This window comes from Oncorhynchus keta, chromosome 18 (assembly GCF_023373465.1).
Source record: "Oncorhynchus keta strain PuntledgeMale-10-30-2019 chromosome 18, Oket_V2, whole genome shotgun sequence".
In the NCBI taxonomy this organism is placed as follows: Eukaryota; Metazoa; Chordata; class Actinopteri; order Salmoniformes; family Salmonidae; genus Oncorhynchus; species Oncorhynchus keta.
The window spans coordinates 55,417,842-55,432,967 of NC_068438.1; the positions used below are offsets into that span (position 1 = coordinate 55,417,842).

Sequence of the window (15,126 nt, forward strand, 5' to 3'; positions counted from 1 at the left end):
TATGGGTAGAGTCCAGTGTGTGAGTGGGTAGAGTCCAGTGTGAGTGGGTAGAGTCCAGTGTGAGTGTGGGTAGAGTCCAGTGTGAGTCTTGGTAGAGTCCATTGTGAGTGTATGGGTAGAGTCCAGTGTGAGTGGGTCAGTGCAGATAGTCCAGGTAGCTATTTGGTTAACTATTTAGCAGTCTCATGGATTTGGGGGTAGACGCTGTCCAGGAGCCTTTGGGTCCTATACTTGGCGTTCCGGTACCGCTTGCCGTGCGGTAGCAGAGAGAACAGCCTATGACTTGGGTGGCTGGAGTCCTGTCAGCAGATTATAAGATGAAGTGTTGACATTCAACATTCATTCATTTGAGAGGGGTTACATTTCCACAGTCTCACATTCCTCAGCTGTATTAGATTGTTCTGGACTGTGATGCACATTGTCGAAGGTCACACTGGTGTCCTTTTCCACAAAGCTCAGAAAATGAACTATGAGAGTGTATGGCCTAATGGAGATTTAAGTGTTCAGAACCCTCAACTTTTTACACATTTTGTTTCATTACAGCCTGAAATCAAAGTTTATTTGTCACGTGCTGAATACAACAGGTGTAGGGGGAAATAGGGGAGTGAAAAAAGAATAGGTTTCTTTCTAATTTCTTTCTGAATACAACACTTCACAGTGAAATGCCGAATACAACAGGTGTAGTAGACCTTACAGTGAAATGCTGAATACAACAGGTGTAGTAGACCTTACAGTGAAATGGTGAATACAACAGGTGTAGTAGACCTTACAGTGAAATGCTGAATACAACAGGTGGAGTAGACCTCACAGTGAAATGCTGAATACAACAGGTGTAGTAGACCTCACAGTGAAATGCTGAATACAACAGGTGTAGTAGACCTCACAGTGAAATGCTGAATACAACAGGTGTAGTAGACCTCACAGTGAAATGCTGAATACAACAGGTGTAGTAGACCTCACAGTGAAATGCTGAATACAACAGGTGTAGTAGACCTCACAGTGAAATGCTGAATACAACAGGTGTAGTAGACCTCACAGTGAAATGCTGAATACAACAGGTGTAGTAGACCTTACAGTGAAATGCTGAATACAACAGGTGTAGTAGACCTCACAGTGAAATGCTGAATACAACAGGTGTAGTCGACCTTACAGTGAAATGCTGAATACAACAGGTGTAGTAGACCTCACAGTGAAATGCTGAATACAACAGGTGTAGTAGACCTCACAGTGAAATGCTGAATACAACAGGTGTAGTAGACCTTACAGTGAAATGCTGAATACAACAGGTGTAGTAGACCTCACAGTGAAATGCTGAATACAACATGTGTAGTAGACCTCACAGTGAAATGCTGAATACAACAGGTGTAGTAGACCTTACAGTGAAATGCTGAATACAACAGGTGTAGTAGACCTCACAGTGAAATGCTGAATACAACAGGTGTAGTAGACCTCACAGTGAAATGATGAATACAACAGGTGTAGTAGACCTTACAGTGAAATGCTGAATACAACAGGTGTAGTAGACCTCACAGTGAAATGCTGACTTTCAAATGGAAGAAATTTGGAACCACCAAGACTCTTCCTAGAGCTGGCTGCACGGCCAAACTGAGCAATCGGGGGAGAAGGGCCTTGGTCAGGGAGGTGACCAAGAGCCTGATGGGCACTCTGATAGAGTTCCAGAATTCCTCTGTGGAGATGGGAGAACCTTCCAGAAGGACAACCATCTCTGCAGCACTACACCAATCAGGCCTTTATGGTAGTGGCCAGATGGAAGCCACTCCTCAGTAAAAGGCACTTGACAACCCGCTTGGAGGCACCTAAAGGACTCTCAGACGATGAGAAAGATTATCTTGTCTGATGACACCAAGATTGCAAAGTGTCACGTCTGGAGGAAACCTGACACCATCCAAACGGTGAAGCCGGGTGGAGGCAGCATCATGCTGTGGGGATGTTTTTCATCGGCAGGGACTCGGAGACTAGTCAGGATCGAGGGAAAGATGAATGGAGAAAAGTACAGAGAGATCCTTGATGTAAATCTGAACCTCAGACTAGGGCAAAGGTTCACCGTCCAACAGGACATTGACCCTAAGCACACAGCCAAGACAACGCAAGAGTGGCTTCGGGACACGTCTCTGAATGTCCTTGAGTGGCCCAGCCAGAGCCCGGACTTGATCGAACATCTCGGGAAAAACCTGAAAATAGCTATGCTGCAACGCTCCCCATACGACGCACCCCTCTGCATCCCTCTGCATCCCTCTGAATCTCAGTGCTAGAGGCGTCACTACAGACCCTGGTTCGATCCCAGGCTGTATCACAACTGGCCATAATTGGGTGTCCCATAGGGCACAATTGGCCCAGCGTCGTCTGGGTTTGACCGGAGCAGGTCGTCATTGTAAAATAAGAATTTGTTCTTAACTGACTTGCCTAGTTAAATAAAGGTAAAATAAAATACAATTTAAAAAATATATAATTTATTTGTTAGAAGAAATGATGGCAGATTCAAATTAACATTTGAAACAGTTATTCAATACAATGTTTTACGGTATTTATATCCGAGCAGCTAACCGATCGCTGTAGCTGTACATAGTCTATAGGTAAATAGCCCATCCATTTTCACCTACCTCATTCCCATACTGTTTTTATACTGTTTTTTTATTTTATTTTTTATTTATTTACTTTTCTGCTCTTTTGCACACCAATATCTCTACCTGTACATGACCATCTGATCATTTATCACTCCAGTGTTAATCTGCAAAATTGTATTATTCGCCTACCTCCTCATGCCTTTTGCACACATTGTATATAGACTGCCCATTTTTCTACTGTGTTATTGACTTGTTAATTGTTTACTCCATGTGTAACTCTGTGTTGTCTGTTCACACTGCTATGCTTTATCTTGGCCAGGTCGCAGTTGCAAATGAGAACTTGTTCTCAACTAGCCTACCTGGTTAAATAAAGGTGAAATAAAAAAATAAAAAACAATGATACAATTTATAGGCTTCACAACGTTATTTGTCTGTGTGTATTTAATGCATGGTAATGCTATACTTACAGTATATGTAGGTATATAGTTTAGGCACAGAGTTTCTAAACCCAGAGGCGCAACATCGCAGGTCTTCTGGGAATGCTTGAGAAGCAGACCAAACAAAACAGGCCGGGGTTTGAGAAGTCAATGAGAGAAGTGAAACGTTCTTCCTGATAGATTCCCCCGCCCCCTCCCCATCTTGTACTTCTGAGTGGGAGACCTGCCTAGCTCACAAACTAGAACCAGGGCGCCCACTCCGACAAGGTTAACTGACTCATAAGTCCCACACGGTGACATGATATCATAGACGCGATGTGAAAATGAGCGATAGAAAACAGGTCGGTTTTTTTGTGCAGCCGCCCGGTGCCGCCCCCGGCAAGATGCTGCCCTGCGCGGCTACGGATGTCGCCTATACCTAAATCTGCCACTGGACCCCACTGTGCAAAGGGGAGATTCTCACAAAAATCATGGTGTTCTCCCACAAGTGTCACAAGACTCATCCGAAGGTTTTAAAAAAACAAGGTAGTATCGAGGTAGTTTTATTGCTACCAAGAAATGGGGTTAAATATGTGTAAAAAATGGTTTAGATTTCCTGAGCGTTCTTATATTTCCTGAAAGACACTGAATCATGTTTTTACCGTCTGTTTTGCCATTTATGAATGTTAGTCAATGCATTTCTATGGGCTACAGTAGTAAAGGCAAATTCAATGTTTTATCATATCATTGTTTGAATAAATCATTTTAATACCTAAAGGGATCCTACAATTCAAAATCAAATAGCTAAATGATCCGTGGTATGACCTTAAAACAATTCCAGATGCTCCCCCATCCCCCATTAGTCAATTATAGTAAAAAGCAATATTGTCTGTATATGTTCGATTTGGGAAATCCACACTGAGTGAGATTTTAGACACAGGAGGGGGGGTGGGGGGGCTATGCCTTTTACCCATGGGAGTGAAAACTAAACTTGTGCCCTGAGCCCTAGGATTTGTAGGCCTATGTGGAAAAAAATGTTCTGACAAGTTCGCAATAAACAGGGGCACTTCAAACTGGACCCCATTCACAACGGTAGTGAGTTGATTAACCTGCCACAGCACACACAAGTATCGTCAAAAGAACGTCCCCATCAACCGTCTACGGCAGACTGTTCTGTGGTCGGGGTACAGACGCGCTCATTCTGCGCTCAGCGTCAGTCCATTCCAAGAGTGGATTTAGGAGGTTTGTAGCGTCTTTGTCTGTGCGCTTCTGTTGATGATCAGCTGGGTTGAGATTGACAAGAAATGACTCACAGAAGACAGTATTTCAATGAAAGTGATTCAACAAAACGATGTTCTACCGAAGGAGATTCTGATAGAGATCATTCACGGTTGAAGACAGACTCATCTGCTAACAGTAGCGCAAACTGCCACGGACACGACAAGAGGTGAGTGTCATCATTTCAGAGTTGTATCAATGATAGCCGTATTATAAAGACAAAACAACATCGTATTCCTGACCGTTACGCGTTGTTGTATGAAGGCAACATCGATGGTTAGACTACGAAAAAGGAAAATACATTCATAATATTGCTATTAAAAAATGTTTAGTCTACAGTCCCCAAAAGTATTTTTAGTCGATGATTGGACAGTAGCTGTGTCCTCGTGGATGAAGAAAACAGCGGATGTTAAGTAGCCTTTCTCCGTGTCCAAAGGGACCCAATGGAAAATTAAATACATTGGACTCTATAGCCCAGGATGGACCGTTTAGGACACTAGCTCTTGCTATTGATTTTATGTTATGTCAAGAGGACACTGTCTGTCCGTGTCCCCTTGATTTTGTGAAGGAAGCCTATACTTAAAGAAAGTATAGCCTACTTATCTAATGTATAGCCTCATTTTCTATACTGAAAATAAAAATATAAATGCAATCATTTAAATAATTTGAAAGATTTACAGTTCATATAATGAAATCAATCAATTTAAATGAATTCATTAGTTCCTTATCTATGGATTTCACATGACTGGCCAGGGAGCGCAGCCCTGGGAGGGCATAGGCCCACCCGCTTTGGAGACAGGCCCACCCACTGGGGAGCCAGGCCCACCCACTGGGGAGCCAGGCCCACCCACTGGGGAGACAGGCCCACCCGCTTTGGAGACAGGCCCACCCACTGGGGAGCCAGGCCCACCCACTGGGGAGACAGGCCCACCCGCTTTGGAGTCAGGCCCACCCACTGGGGAGCCAGGCCCAGCCACTGGGGAGCCAGGCCCACCCACTGGGGAGCCAGGTCCACCCACTGGGGAGCCAGGCCCACCCACTGGGGAGCCAGGCCCACCCACTGGGGAGCCAGGCCCAGCCAATCAGAATGATTTTTTCCCCCACAAAAGGGCTTTATTACAGACAGAAATACTCCTCAGTTTCATCAGCTGTCCGGGTGGCTGGTCTGATGAATACGGTTGTGGAGGTCCTGGCCTGGTGTGGTTACACGTGGTCTGTGGTTGTGGAGGTCCTGGGCTGGTGTGGTTACACGTGGTCTGTGGTTGTGGAGGTCCTGGGCTGGTGTGGTTACACGTGGTCTGTGGTTGTGGAGGTCCTGGGCTGGTGTGGTTACACGTGGTCTGTAGTTGTGGAGGTCCTGGCCTGGTGTGGTTACACGTGGTCTGTGGTTGTGGAGGTCCTGGCCTGGTGTGGTTACACGTGGTTGTGGAGGTCCTGGGTTGGTGTGGTTACACGTGGTTGTGGCGGTCCTGGCCTGGTGTGGTTACACGTGGTCTGTGGTTGTGGAGGTCCTGGCCTGGTGTGGTTACACGTGGTCGTGGAGGTCCTGGCCTGGTGTGTTTACACGTGGTCTGTGGTTGTGGAGGTCCTGGCCTGGTGTGGTTACACGTGGTCTGTGGTTGTGGAGGTCCTGGCCTGGTGTGTTTACACGTGGTCTGTGGTTGTGGAGGTCCTGGCCTGGTGTGGTTACACATGGTTGTGGAGGTCCTGGGTTGGTGTGGTTACACGTGGTCTGTTGTTGTGAAGGTCTTGGGTTGGTGTGGTTACACGTGGTCTGTGGTTGTGGAGGTCCTGGCCTGGTGTGGTTACACGTGGTTGTGGAGGTCCTGGGTTGGTGTGGTTACACATGGTTGTGGAGGTCCTGGCCTGGTGTGGTTACACGTGGTCTGTGGTTGTGGAGGTCCTGGCCTGGTGTGGTTACACGTGGTTGTGGAGGTCCTGGGTTGGTGTGGTTACACGTGGTTGTGGCGGTCCTGGCCTGGTGTGGTTACACGTGGTCTGTGGTTGTGGAGGTCCAGGCTGGCGATGGGACAGGCTGGCATTGGGACAGGCTGTCTATGGGACAGGCTGGCTTTGGGACAGGCTGGCTATGGGACAGGCTGGCATTGGGACAGGCTGGCTATGGGACAGGCTGGCTATGGGACAGGTAAGAGAGCTTCCCAGCCATTTTGACAAAGACTTTGCAATTGGAGATGACTCCAATATTGATCCTGTGGCAGATCATATTAATTAGAAATCTGGGCCAAGTTTAAGAATAGCTTAAATTAATATGGTTAAATAGAGCCAACAGACAAGTGATCCCTACATATTACCACGGTTCCCAAAGAATGGTTTTACCTCCAAATAGGAAACGCTTATTGTGCCACAGAGGGGCCTGAGGTGATTTCTTCTGGTCCCAACGTCCACCTCTGTGCAATTTACCCCACAATGTTTTGGAGTTTCTAACAGTGGGGAGGTCATTCGGCAGTGGTCTCACTGTGCTAAATATTCTGAGCCAGGGCTCCCCCACAGGCCTCAGACTCCATCTGGTACCAGCCTGGTTTAGCCCCTCCCTTCCATCTGGTACCAGCCTGGTTTAGCCCCTCCCTTCCATCTGGTACCAGCCTGGTTTAGCCCCTCCCTTCCATCTGGTAACAGCCTGGTTTAGCACCTCCCTACCATCTGGTACTAGCCTGGTTCAGCACCTCCCTTCCATCTGGTAACAGCCTGGTTTAGCACCTCCCTACCATCTGGTACCAGCCTGGTTTAGCCCCTCCCTTCCATCTGGTACTAGCCTGGTTTAGCCCCTCCCTTCCATATGGTACCAGCCTGGTTTAGCCCCTCCCTTCCATATGGTATCAGCCTGGTTTAGCCCCTCCCTTCCATATGGTATCAGCCTGGTATATCCCCTCCCATCTACTACCAGCCTGGTTTAGCCCCTCCCATCTTGTACCAGCCTGGTTTAGCCCCTCCCATCTGGTACCAGCCTGGTTTAGCCCCTCCCATCTGGTACCAGCCTGGTTTAGCCCCTCCCATCTGGTACCAGCCTGGTTTAGCCCCTCCCTCCCATCTGGTACCAGCCTGGTTTAGCCCCTCCCTCCCTCCCATCTGGTACCAGCCTGGTTTAGCCCCTCCCTCCCATCTTGTACCAGCCTGGTTTATCCCCTCCCTTCCATATGGTACCAGCCTGGTTTAGCCCCTCTCTCCCATCTGGTACCAGCCTGGTTTAGGCCCTCCCATCTGGTTACCAGCCTGGTTTAGCCCCTCCCATCTGGTACCAGCCTGGTTTAGCCCCTCCCTCCCATCTAGTACCAGCCTGGTTTATCCCCTCCCATCTGGTACCAGCATGGTTTAGCCCCTCCCATCTGGTACCAGCCTGGTTTAGCCCATCCCTCCCATCTGGTACCAGCCTGGTTTATCCCCTCCCATCTGGTACCAGCCTGGTTTAGCCCCTCCCATCTGGTACCAGCCTGGTTTAGCCCCTCCCATCTGGTACCAGCCTGGTTTAGCCCCTCCCATCTGGTACCAGCCTGGTTTAGCCCCTCCCATCTGGTACCAGCCTGGTTTATCCCCTCCCATCTGGTACCAGCCTGGTTTAGCCCCTCCCATCTGGTACCAGCCTGGTTTAGCCCCTCCCATCTGGTATCAGCCTGGTTTAGCCCCTCCCATCTGGTACCAGCCTGGTTTAGCCCCTCCCATCTGGTACCAGCCTGGTTTAGCCCCTATAGCAGGAAAACACAGAATGAAGTGGATTTCAGATCCGTTTTGACCTGTTTGAATCCTCTGTTCTTAGTCTGAGGACATAGTCCCAGCCTTGTCACTTGTATGCGTGTCACTATGCCCCAAAATGGGTAAATATTGTTGCCAAAATCAATTTTATTGTCGAGTTCGATGAAGCTCCTCATCTACACAGCCATCCTCGTCGAGAGCACACGTGGTTACCCTAGTAACAGTTTTGTTTTAAATCAGCTTGAAAATCTATGGCAAGAATTGAAAATGTCTGTCTTGCAATGATCAACAACCAACATATATTTTTTTAAAGAATTTGAAAAATATTGTACATTCCACGTGTGCAAATCTTTTAGAGACCTACCCAAAAAGACTCACAGATGTAATCATTGCCAAAAAGGTGATTCTAACGTGTGTTAACTCAAGGGTGTGAATATTTATGTAAATTAAGTGTGGAATAAATCAAGGGAGTATGAATACTTTCTGAAGGCTCAGTCCTTCCAAACCTGTTCTTCCATTACACATTAGACCGGGTGCATATGACCAAATATAGTTACACTTACATCCAGAGTGTGTGTATTATCATGCCGAATCCTTGGCTTATATTGTGATTCCAAATGGAAAACATGTTGGCTTGACAAGGAGCAATGGAGTTAGCAAGAGCACAAACAGATCAGGGAGCAGGCTAGGGTCTGGGAGCAGGCTAGGGTCTGGGAGCAGGCTAGGGTCTGGGAGCAGGCTAGGGTCTGGGAGCAGGCTAGCGTCTGGGAGCAGGCTAGCGTCTGGGAGCAGGCTGGGAGCAGGCGTCTGGGAGCAGGCTAGCGTCTGGGAGCAGGCTAGGCGTCTGGGAGCAGGCTAGCGTCTGGGAGCAGGCTAGCGTCTGGGAGCAGGCTAGGGTCTGGGAGCAGGCTAGGGTCTGGGAGCAGGCTAGGGTCTGGGAGCAGGCTAGGGTCTGGGAGGGTCTGGGAGCAGGCTAGGGTCTGGGAGCAGGCTAGGGTCTGGGAGCAGGCTAGGGTCTGGGAGCAGGCTAGGGTCTGGGAGCAGGCTAGGGTCTGGGAGCAGGCTAGGGTCTGGGCAGGCAGGCTAGGGGTCTGGGAGCAGGCTAGGGTCTGGGAGCAGGCTAGGGTCTGGGAGCAGGCTCAGATCAGGGAGCAGGCTCGGGTCTGGGAGCAGGCTCAGATCAGGGAGCAGGCTCGGGTCTGGGAGCAGGCTAGGGTCTGGGAGCAGGCTAGGGTCTGGGAGCAGGCTCAGATCAGGGAGCAGGCTCAGATCAGGGAGCAGGCTCGGGTCTGGGAGCAGGCTCAGATCAGGGAGCAGGCTCGGGTCTGGGAGCAGGCTCGGGTCTGGGAGCAGGCTAGGGTCTGGGAGCAGGCTAGGGTCTGGGAGCAGGCTCAGATCAGGGAGCAGGTTCGGGTCTGGGAGCAGGCTCAGATCAGGGAGCAGGCTCAGATCAGGGAGCAGGCTAGGGTCTGGGAGCAGGCTAGGGTCTGGGAGCAGGCTAGGGTCTGGGAGCAGGCTAGGATCAGGGAGCAGGCTAGGTCTGGGAGCAGGCTAGGATCAGGGAGCAGGCTAGGGTCTGGGAGCAGGCTAGGGTCTGGGAGCAGGCTAGGGTCTGGGAGCAGGCTAGGGTCTGGGAGCAGGCTAGGGTCTGGGAGCAGGCTAGGGTCTGGGAGCAGGCTAGGGTCTGGGAGCAGGCTAGGGTCTGGGAGCAGGCTAGGGTCTGGGAGCAGGCTCAGGTCTGGGAGCAGGCTAGGGTCTGGGAGCAGGCTAGGGTCTGGGAGCAGGCTAGGGTCTGGGAGCAGGCTAGGGTCTGGGAGCAGGCTAGGGTCTGGGAGCAGGCTAGGGTCTGGGAGCAGGCTAGGATCAGGGAGCAGGCTAGGGTCTGGGAGCAGGCTCAGATCAGGGAGCAGGCTCAGATCAGGGAGCAGGCTCGGGTCTGGGAGCAGGCTCAGATCAGGGAGCAGGCTCGGGTCTGGGAGCAGGCTAGGGTCTGGGAGCAGGCTAGGGTCTGGGAGCAGGCTCAGATCAGGGAGCAGGCTCGGGTCTGGGAGAAGGCTAGGGTCTGGGAGCAGGCTCAGATCAGGGAGCAGGCTAGGCTCTGGGAGCAGGCTAGGGTCTGGGAGCAGGCTCAGATCAGGGAGCAGGCTAGGGTCTGGGAGCAGGCTCAGATCAGGGAGCAGGCTCGGGTCTGGGAGCAGGCTCAGATCAGGGAGCAGGCTCGGGTCTGGGAGCAGGCTCGGGTCTGGGAGCAGGCTAGGGTCTGGGAGCAGGCTCAGATCAGGGAGCAGGCTCGGGTCTGGGAGAAGGCTCAGATCAGGGAGCAGGCTAGGGTCTGGGAGAAGGCTCAGATCAGGGAGCAGGCTAGGGTCTGGGAGCAGGCTAGGGTCTGGGAGCAGGCTAGGGTCTGGGAGCAGGCTAGGGTCTGGGAGCAGGCTAGGGTCTGGGAGCAGGCTAGGGTCTGGGAGCAGGCTGAGATCAGGGAGCAGGCTAGGGTCTGGGAGCAGGCTCAGATCAGGGAGCAGGCTAGGGTCAGGGAGCAGGCTAGGGTCTGGGAGCAGGCTCGGGTCTGGGAGCAGGCTAGGGTCTGGGAGCAGGCTAGGGTCTGGGAGCAGGCTGAGATCAGGGAGCAGGCTAGGGTCTGGGAGCAGGCTAGGGTCTGGGAGCAGGCTAGGGTCTGGGAGCAGGCTAGGGTCTGGGAGCAGGCTCAGATCAGGGAGCAGGCTAGGGTCTGGGAGCAGGCTCGGGTCTGGGAGCAGGCTCGGGTCTGGGAGCAGGCTAGGGTCTGGGAGCAGGCTAGGGTCTGGGAGCAGGCTAGGGTCTGGGAGCAGGCTAGGGTCTGGGAGCAGGCTAGGGTCTGGGAGCAGGCTCGGGTCTGGGAGCAGGCTCAGATCAGGGAGCAGGCTAGGGTCTGGGAGCAGGCTAGGGTCTGGGAGCAGGCTAGGGTCTGGGAGCAGGCTCGGGTCTGGGAGCAGGCTAGGGTCTGGGAGCAGGCTCAGATCAGGGAGCAGGCTAGGGTCTGGGAGCAGGCTCAGACCAGGGAGCAGGCTCGGGTCTGGGAGCAGGCTCAGATCAGGGAGCAGGCTCGGGTCTGGGAGCACGCTAGGGTCTGGGAGCAGGCTAGGGTCTGGGAGCAGGCTCAGATCAGGGAGCAGGCTCGGGTCTGGGAGAAGGCTAGGGTCTGGGAGCAGGCTCAGATCAGGGAGCAGGCTAGGCTCTGGGAGCAGGCTAGGGTCTCGGAGCAGGCTCAGATCAGGGAGCAGGCTAGGGTCTGGGAGCAGGCTCAGATCAGGGAGCAGGCTCGGGTCTGGGAGCAGGCTCAGATCAGGGAGCAGGCTCGGGTCTGGGAGCAGGCTAGGGTCTGGGAGCAGGCTAGGGTCTGGGAGAAGGCTAGGGTCTGGGAGCAGGCTAGGGTCTGGGAGCAGGCTCGGGTCTGGGAGCAGGCTAGGGTCTGGGAGCAGGCTAGGGTCTGGGAGCAGGCTAGGGTCTGGGAGCAGGCTAGGGTCTGGGAGCAGGCTAGGGGTCTGGGAGCAGGCTAGGGTCTGGGAGCAGGCTAGGGTCTGGGAGCAGGCTAGGGTCTGGGAGCAGGCTAGGGTCTGGGAGCAGGCTAGGGTCTGGGAGCAGGCTAGGGTCTGGGAGCAGGCTAGGGTCTGGGAGCAGGCTAGGGTCTGGGAGCAGGCTAGGGTCTGGGAGCAGGCTCAGATCTGGGAGCAGGCTAGGGTCTGGGAGCAGGCTAGGGTCTGGGAGCAGGCTAGGGTCTGGGAGCAGGCTAGGGTCTGGGAGCAGGCTAGGGTCTGGGAGCAGGCTAGGGTCTGGGAGCAGGCTAGGGTCTGGGAGCAGGCTCAGATCAGGGAGCAGGCTAGGGTCTGGGAGCAGGCTAGGGTCTGGGAGCAGGCTCAGATCAGGGAGCAGGCTAGGGTCTGGGAGCAGGCTCAGATCAGGGAGCAGGCTCGGGTCTGGGAGCAGGCTCAGATCAGGGAGCAGGCTAGGGTCTGGGAGCAGGCTAGGGTCTGGGAGCAGGCTCAGATCAGGGAGCAGGCTCGGGTCTGGGAGAAGGCTAGGGTCTGGGAGAAGGCTAGGGTCTGGGAGCAGGCTCAGATCAGGGAGCAGGCTAGGGTCTGGGAGCAGGCTAGGGTCTGGGAGCAGGCTAGGGTCTGGGAGCAGGCTAGGGTCTGGGAGCAGGCTAGGGTCTGCGAGCAGGCTGAGATCAGGGAGCAGGCTAGGGTCTGGGAGCAGGCTAGGGTCTGGGAGCAGGCTAGGGTCTGGGAGCAGGCTAGGGTCTGGGAGCAGGCTAGGGTCTGGGAGCAGGCTCAGATCAGGGAGCAGGCTAGGGTCTGGGAGCAGGCTCAGATCAGGGAGCAGGCTCGGGTCTGGGAGCAGGCTCAGATCAGGGAGCAGGCTCGGGTCTGGGAGCAGGCTAGGGTCTGGGAGCAGGCTAGGGTCTGGGAGCAGGCTCAGATCAGGGAGCAGGCTCGGTTCTGGGAGAAGGCTAGGGTCTGGGAGCAGGCTCAGATCAGGGAGCAGGCTAGGGTATGGGAGCAGGCTAGGGTCTGGGAGCAGGCTAGGGTCTGGGAGCAGGCTAGGGTCTGGGAGCAGGCTCAGATCAGGGAGCAGGCTAGGGTCTGGGAGCAGGCTCAGATCAGGGAGCAGGCTCGGGTCTGGGAGCAGGCTAGGGTCTGGGAGCAGGCTCGGGTCTGGGAGCAGGCTAGGGTCTGGGAGCAGGCTCAGGTCTGGGAGCAGGCACAGGTCTGGGAGCAGGCTCAGGTCTGGGAGCAGGCTCAGATCAGGGAGCAGGCTAGGGTCTGGGAGCAGGCTAGAGTCTGGGAGCAGGCTCAGATCAGGGAGCAGGCTAGGGTCTGGGAGCAGGCTCAAATCAGGGAGCAGGCTAGGGTCTGGGAGCAGGCTCGGGTCTGGGAGCAGGCTCAGATCAGGGAGCAGGCTAGGGTCTGGGAGCAGGCTCGGGTCTGGGAGCAGGCTAGGGTCTGGGAGCAGGCTAGGTTCTGGGAGCAGGCTCAGATCAGGAAGCAGGCTAAGGGTCTGGGAGTAGGCTAGCGTCTGGGAGCAGGCTCGGGTCTGGGAACAGGCTCGGATCAGGGAGCAGGCTCAGATCAGGGAGCAGGCACAGGTCTGGGAGCAGGCTCAGATCAGGGAGCAGGCACAGGTCTGGGAGCAGGCTCAGGTCTGGGAGCAGGCTCAGATCAGGGAGCAGGCTCAGATCAGGGAGCAGGCTAGGGTCTGGGAGCAGGCCCGTGTCTGGGAGCAGGCTCAGGTCTGGGAGCAGGCTCGGGTCTGAGACCAGGCACAGATCAGGGAGCTGTCAGCTACCACAGGACTTGACCAATCCCCTATTAGAGTCCTGAGTTAATTCTGGTCATGTCTAATGGACTGGTGAGGTCACTTGATCAGGAAAAACTGAAATCCATAATTATGACGCATGATATATCAGTAATACAGGGACTAGACTGTACAGGGCCAGGCTATATCAGTGATACAGGGACTAGACAGTACAGGGCCAGGCTATATCAGTGATACAGGGACTAGACAGTACAGGGCCAGGCTATATCAGTGATACAGGGACTAGACAGTACAGGGCCAGGCTATATCAGTGATACAGGGACTAGACAGTACAGGGCCAGGCTATATCAGTAATACAGGGACTAGACAGTACAGGGCCAGGCTATATCAGTAATACAGGGACTAGACAGTACAGGGCCAGGCTATATCAGTGATACAGGGACTAGACAGTACAGGGCCAGGCTATATCAGTAATACAGGGACTAGACAGTACAGGGCCAGGCTATATCAGTGATACAGGGACTAGACAGTACAGGGCCAGGCTATATCAGTGATACAGGGACTAGACAGTACAGGGCCAGGCTATATCAGTGATACAGGGACTAGACAGTACAGGGCCAGGCTATATCAGTGATACAGGGACTAGACAGTACAGGGCCAGGCTATATCAGTAATACAGGGACTAGACAGTACAGGGCCAGGCTATATCAGTGATACAGGGACTAGACAGTACAGGGCCAGGCTATATCAGTAATACAGGGACTAGACAGTACAGGGCCAGGCTATATCAGTGATACAGGGACTAGACAGTACAGGGCCAGGCTATATCAGTAATACAGGGACTAGACAGTACAGGGCCAGGCTATATCAGTGATACAGGGACTAGACAGTACAGGGCCAGGCTATATCAGTGATACAGGGACTAGACAGTACAGGGCCAGGCTATATCAGTAATACAGGGACTAGACAGTACAGGGCCAGGCTATATCAGTAATACAGGGACTAGACAGTACAGGGCCAGGCTATATCAGTGATACAGGGACTAGACAGTACAGGGCCAGGCTATATCAGTAATACAGGGACTAGACAGTACAGGGCCAGGCTATATCAGTAATACAGGGACTAGACAGTACAGGGCCAGGCTATATCAGTAATACAGGGACTAGACAGTACAGGGCCAGGCTATATCAGTAATATAGGGACTAGACAGTACAGGGCCAGGCTATATCAGTAATACAGGGACTAGACAGTACAGGGCCAGGCTATATCAGTAATACAGGGACTAGACAGTACAGGGCCAGGCTATATCAGTGATACAGGGACTAGACAGTACAGGGCCAGGCTATATCAGTGATACAGGGACTAGACAGTACAGGGCCAGGCTATATCAGTAATACAGGGACTAGACAGTACAGGGCCAGGCTATATCAGTAATACAGGGACTAGACAGTACAGGGCCAGGCTATATCAGTAATACAGGGACTAGACAGTACAGGGCCAGGCTATATCAGTGATACAGGGACTAGACAGTACAGGGCCAGGCTATATCAGTAATACAGGGACTAGACAGTACAGGGCCAGGCTATATCAGTAATACAGGGACTAGACAGTACAGGGACTAGACAGTACAGGGCCAGGCTATATCAGTGATACAGGGACTAGACAGTACAGGGCCAGGCTATATCAGTGATACAGGGACTAGACAGTACAGGGCCAGGCTATATCAGTGATACAGGGACTAGACAGTACAGGGCCAGGCTATATCAGTGATACAGGGACTAGACAGTACAGGGCCAGGCTATATCAGTAATACAGGGACTAGACAGTACAGGGCCAGGCTATATCAG

The 15,126-nt window shown here is 53.1% G+C and overlaps 1 protein-coding gene and 1 long non-coding RNA gene across 2 annotated transcripts in view; both read left to right on the forward strand.

The window, feature by feature from the left end:
- The window catches only part of LOC127908916 (uncharacterized), a 149,382-nt gene extending 147,856 nt beyond the window's left edge, over window positions 1-1,526 (forward strand). The window contains exon 3 of the long non-coding RNA XR_008069045.1: window positions 1,021-1,526. This is a non-coding gene — a long non-coding RNA (uncharacterized LOC127908916). The remainder of the gene's footprint in view (window positions 1-1,020) is intronic.
- A 2,639-nt stretch (window positions 1,527-4,165) lies between these two features.
- The window catches only part of trpc6b (transient receptor potential cation channel, subfamily C, member 6b), a 136,270-nt gene continuing 125,309 nt past the window's right edge, over window positions 4,166-15,126 (forward strand). Inside the window, exon 1 of the mRNA XM_052468726.1 lies at window positions 4,166-4,448. Within this exon, the coding sequence (XP_052324686.1) occupies window positions 4,306-4,448 (143 nt within the window). The 5' untranslated portion in view covers window positions 4,166-4,305. The remainder of the gene's footprint in view (window positions 4,449-15,126) is intronic.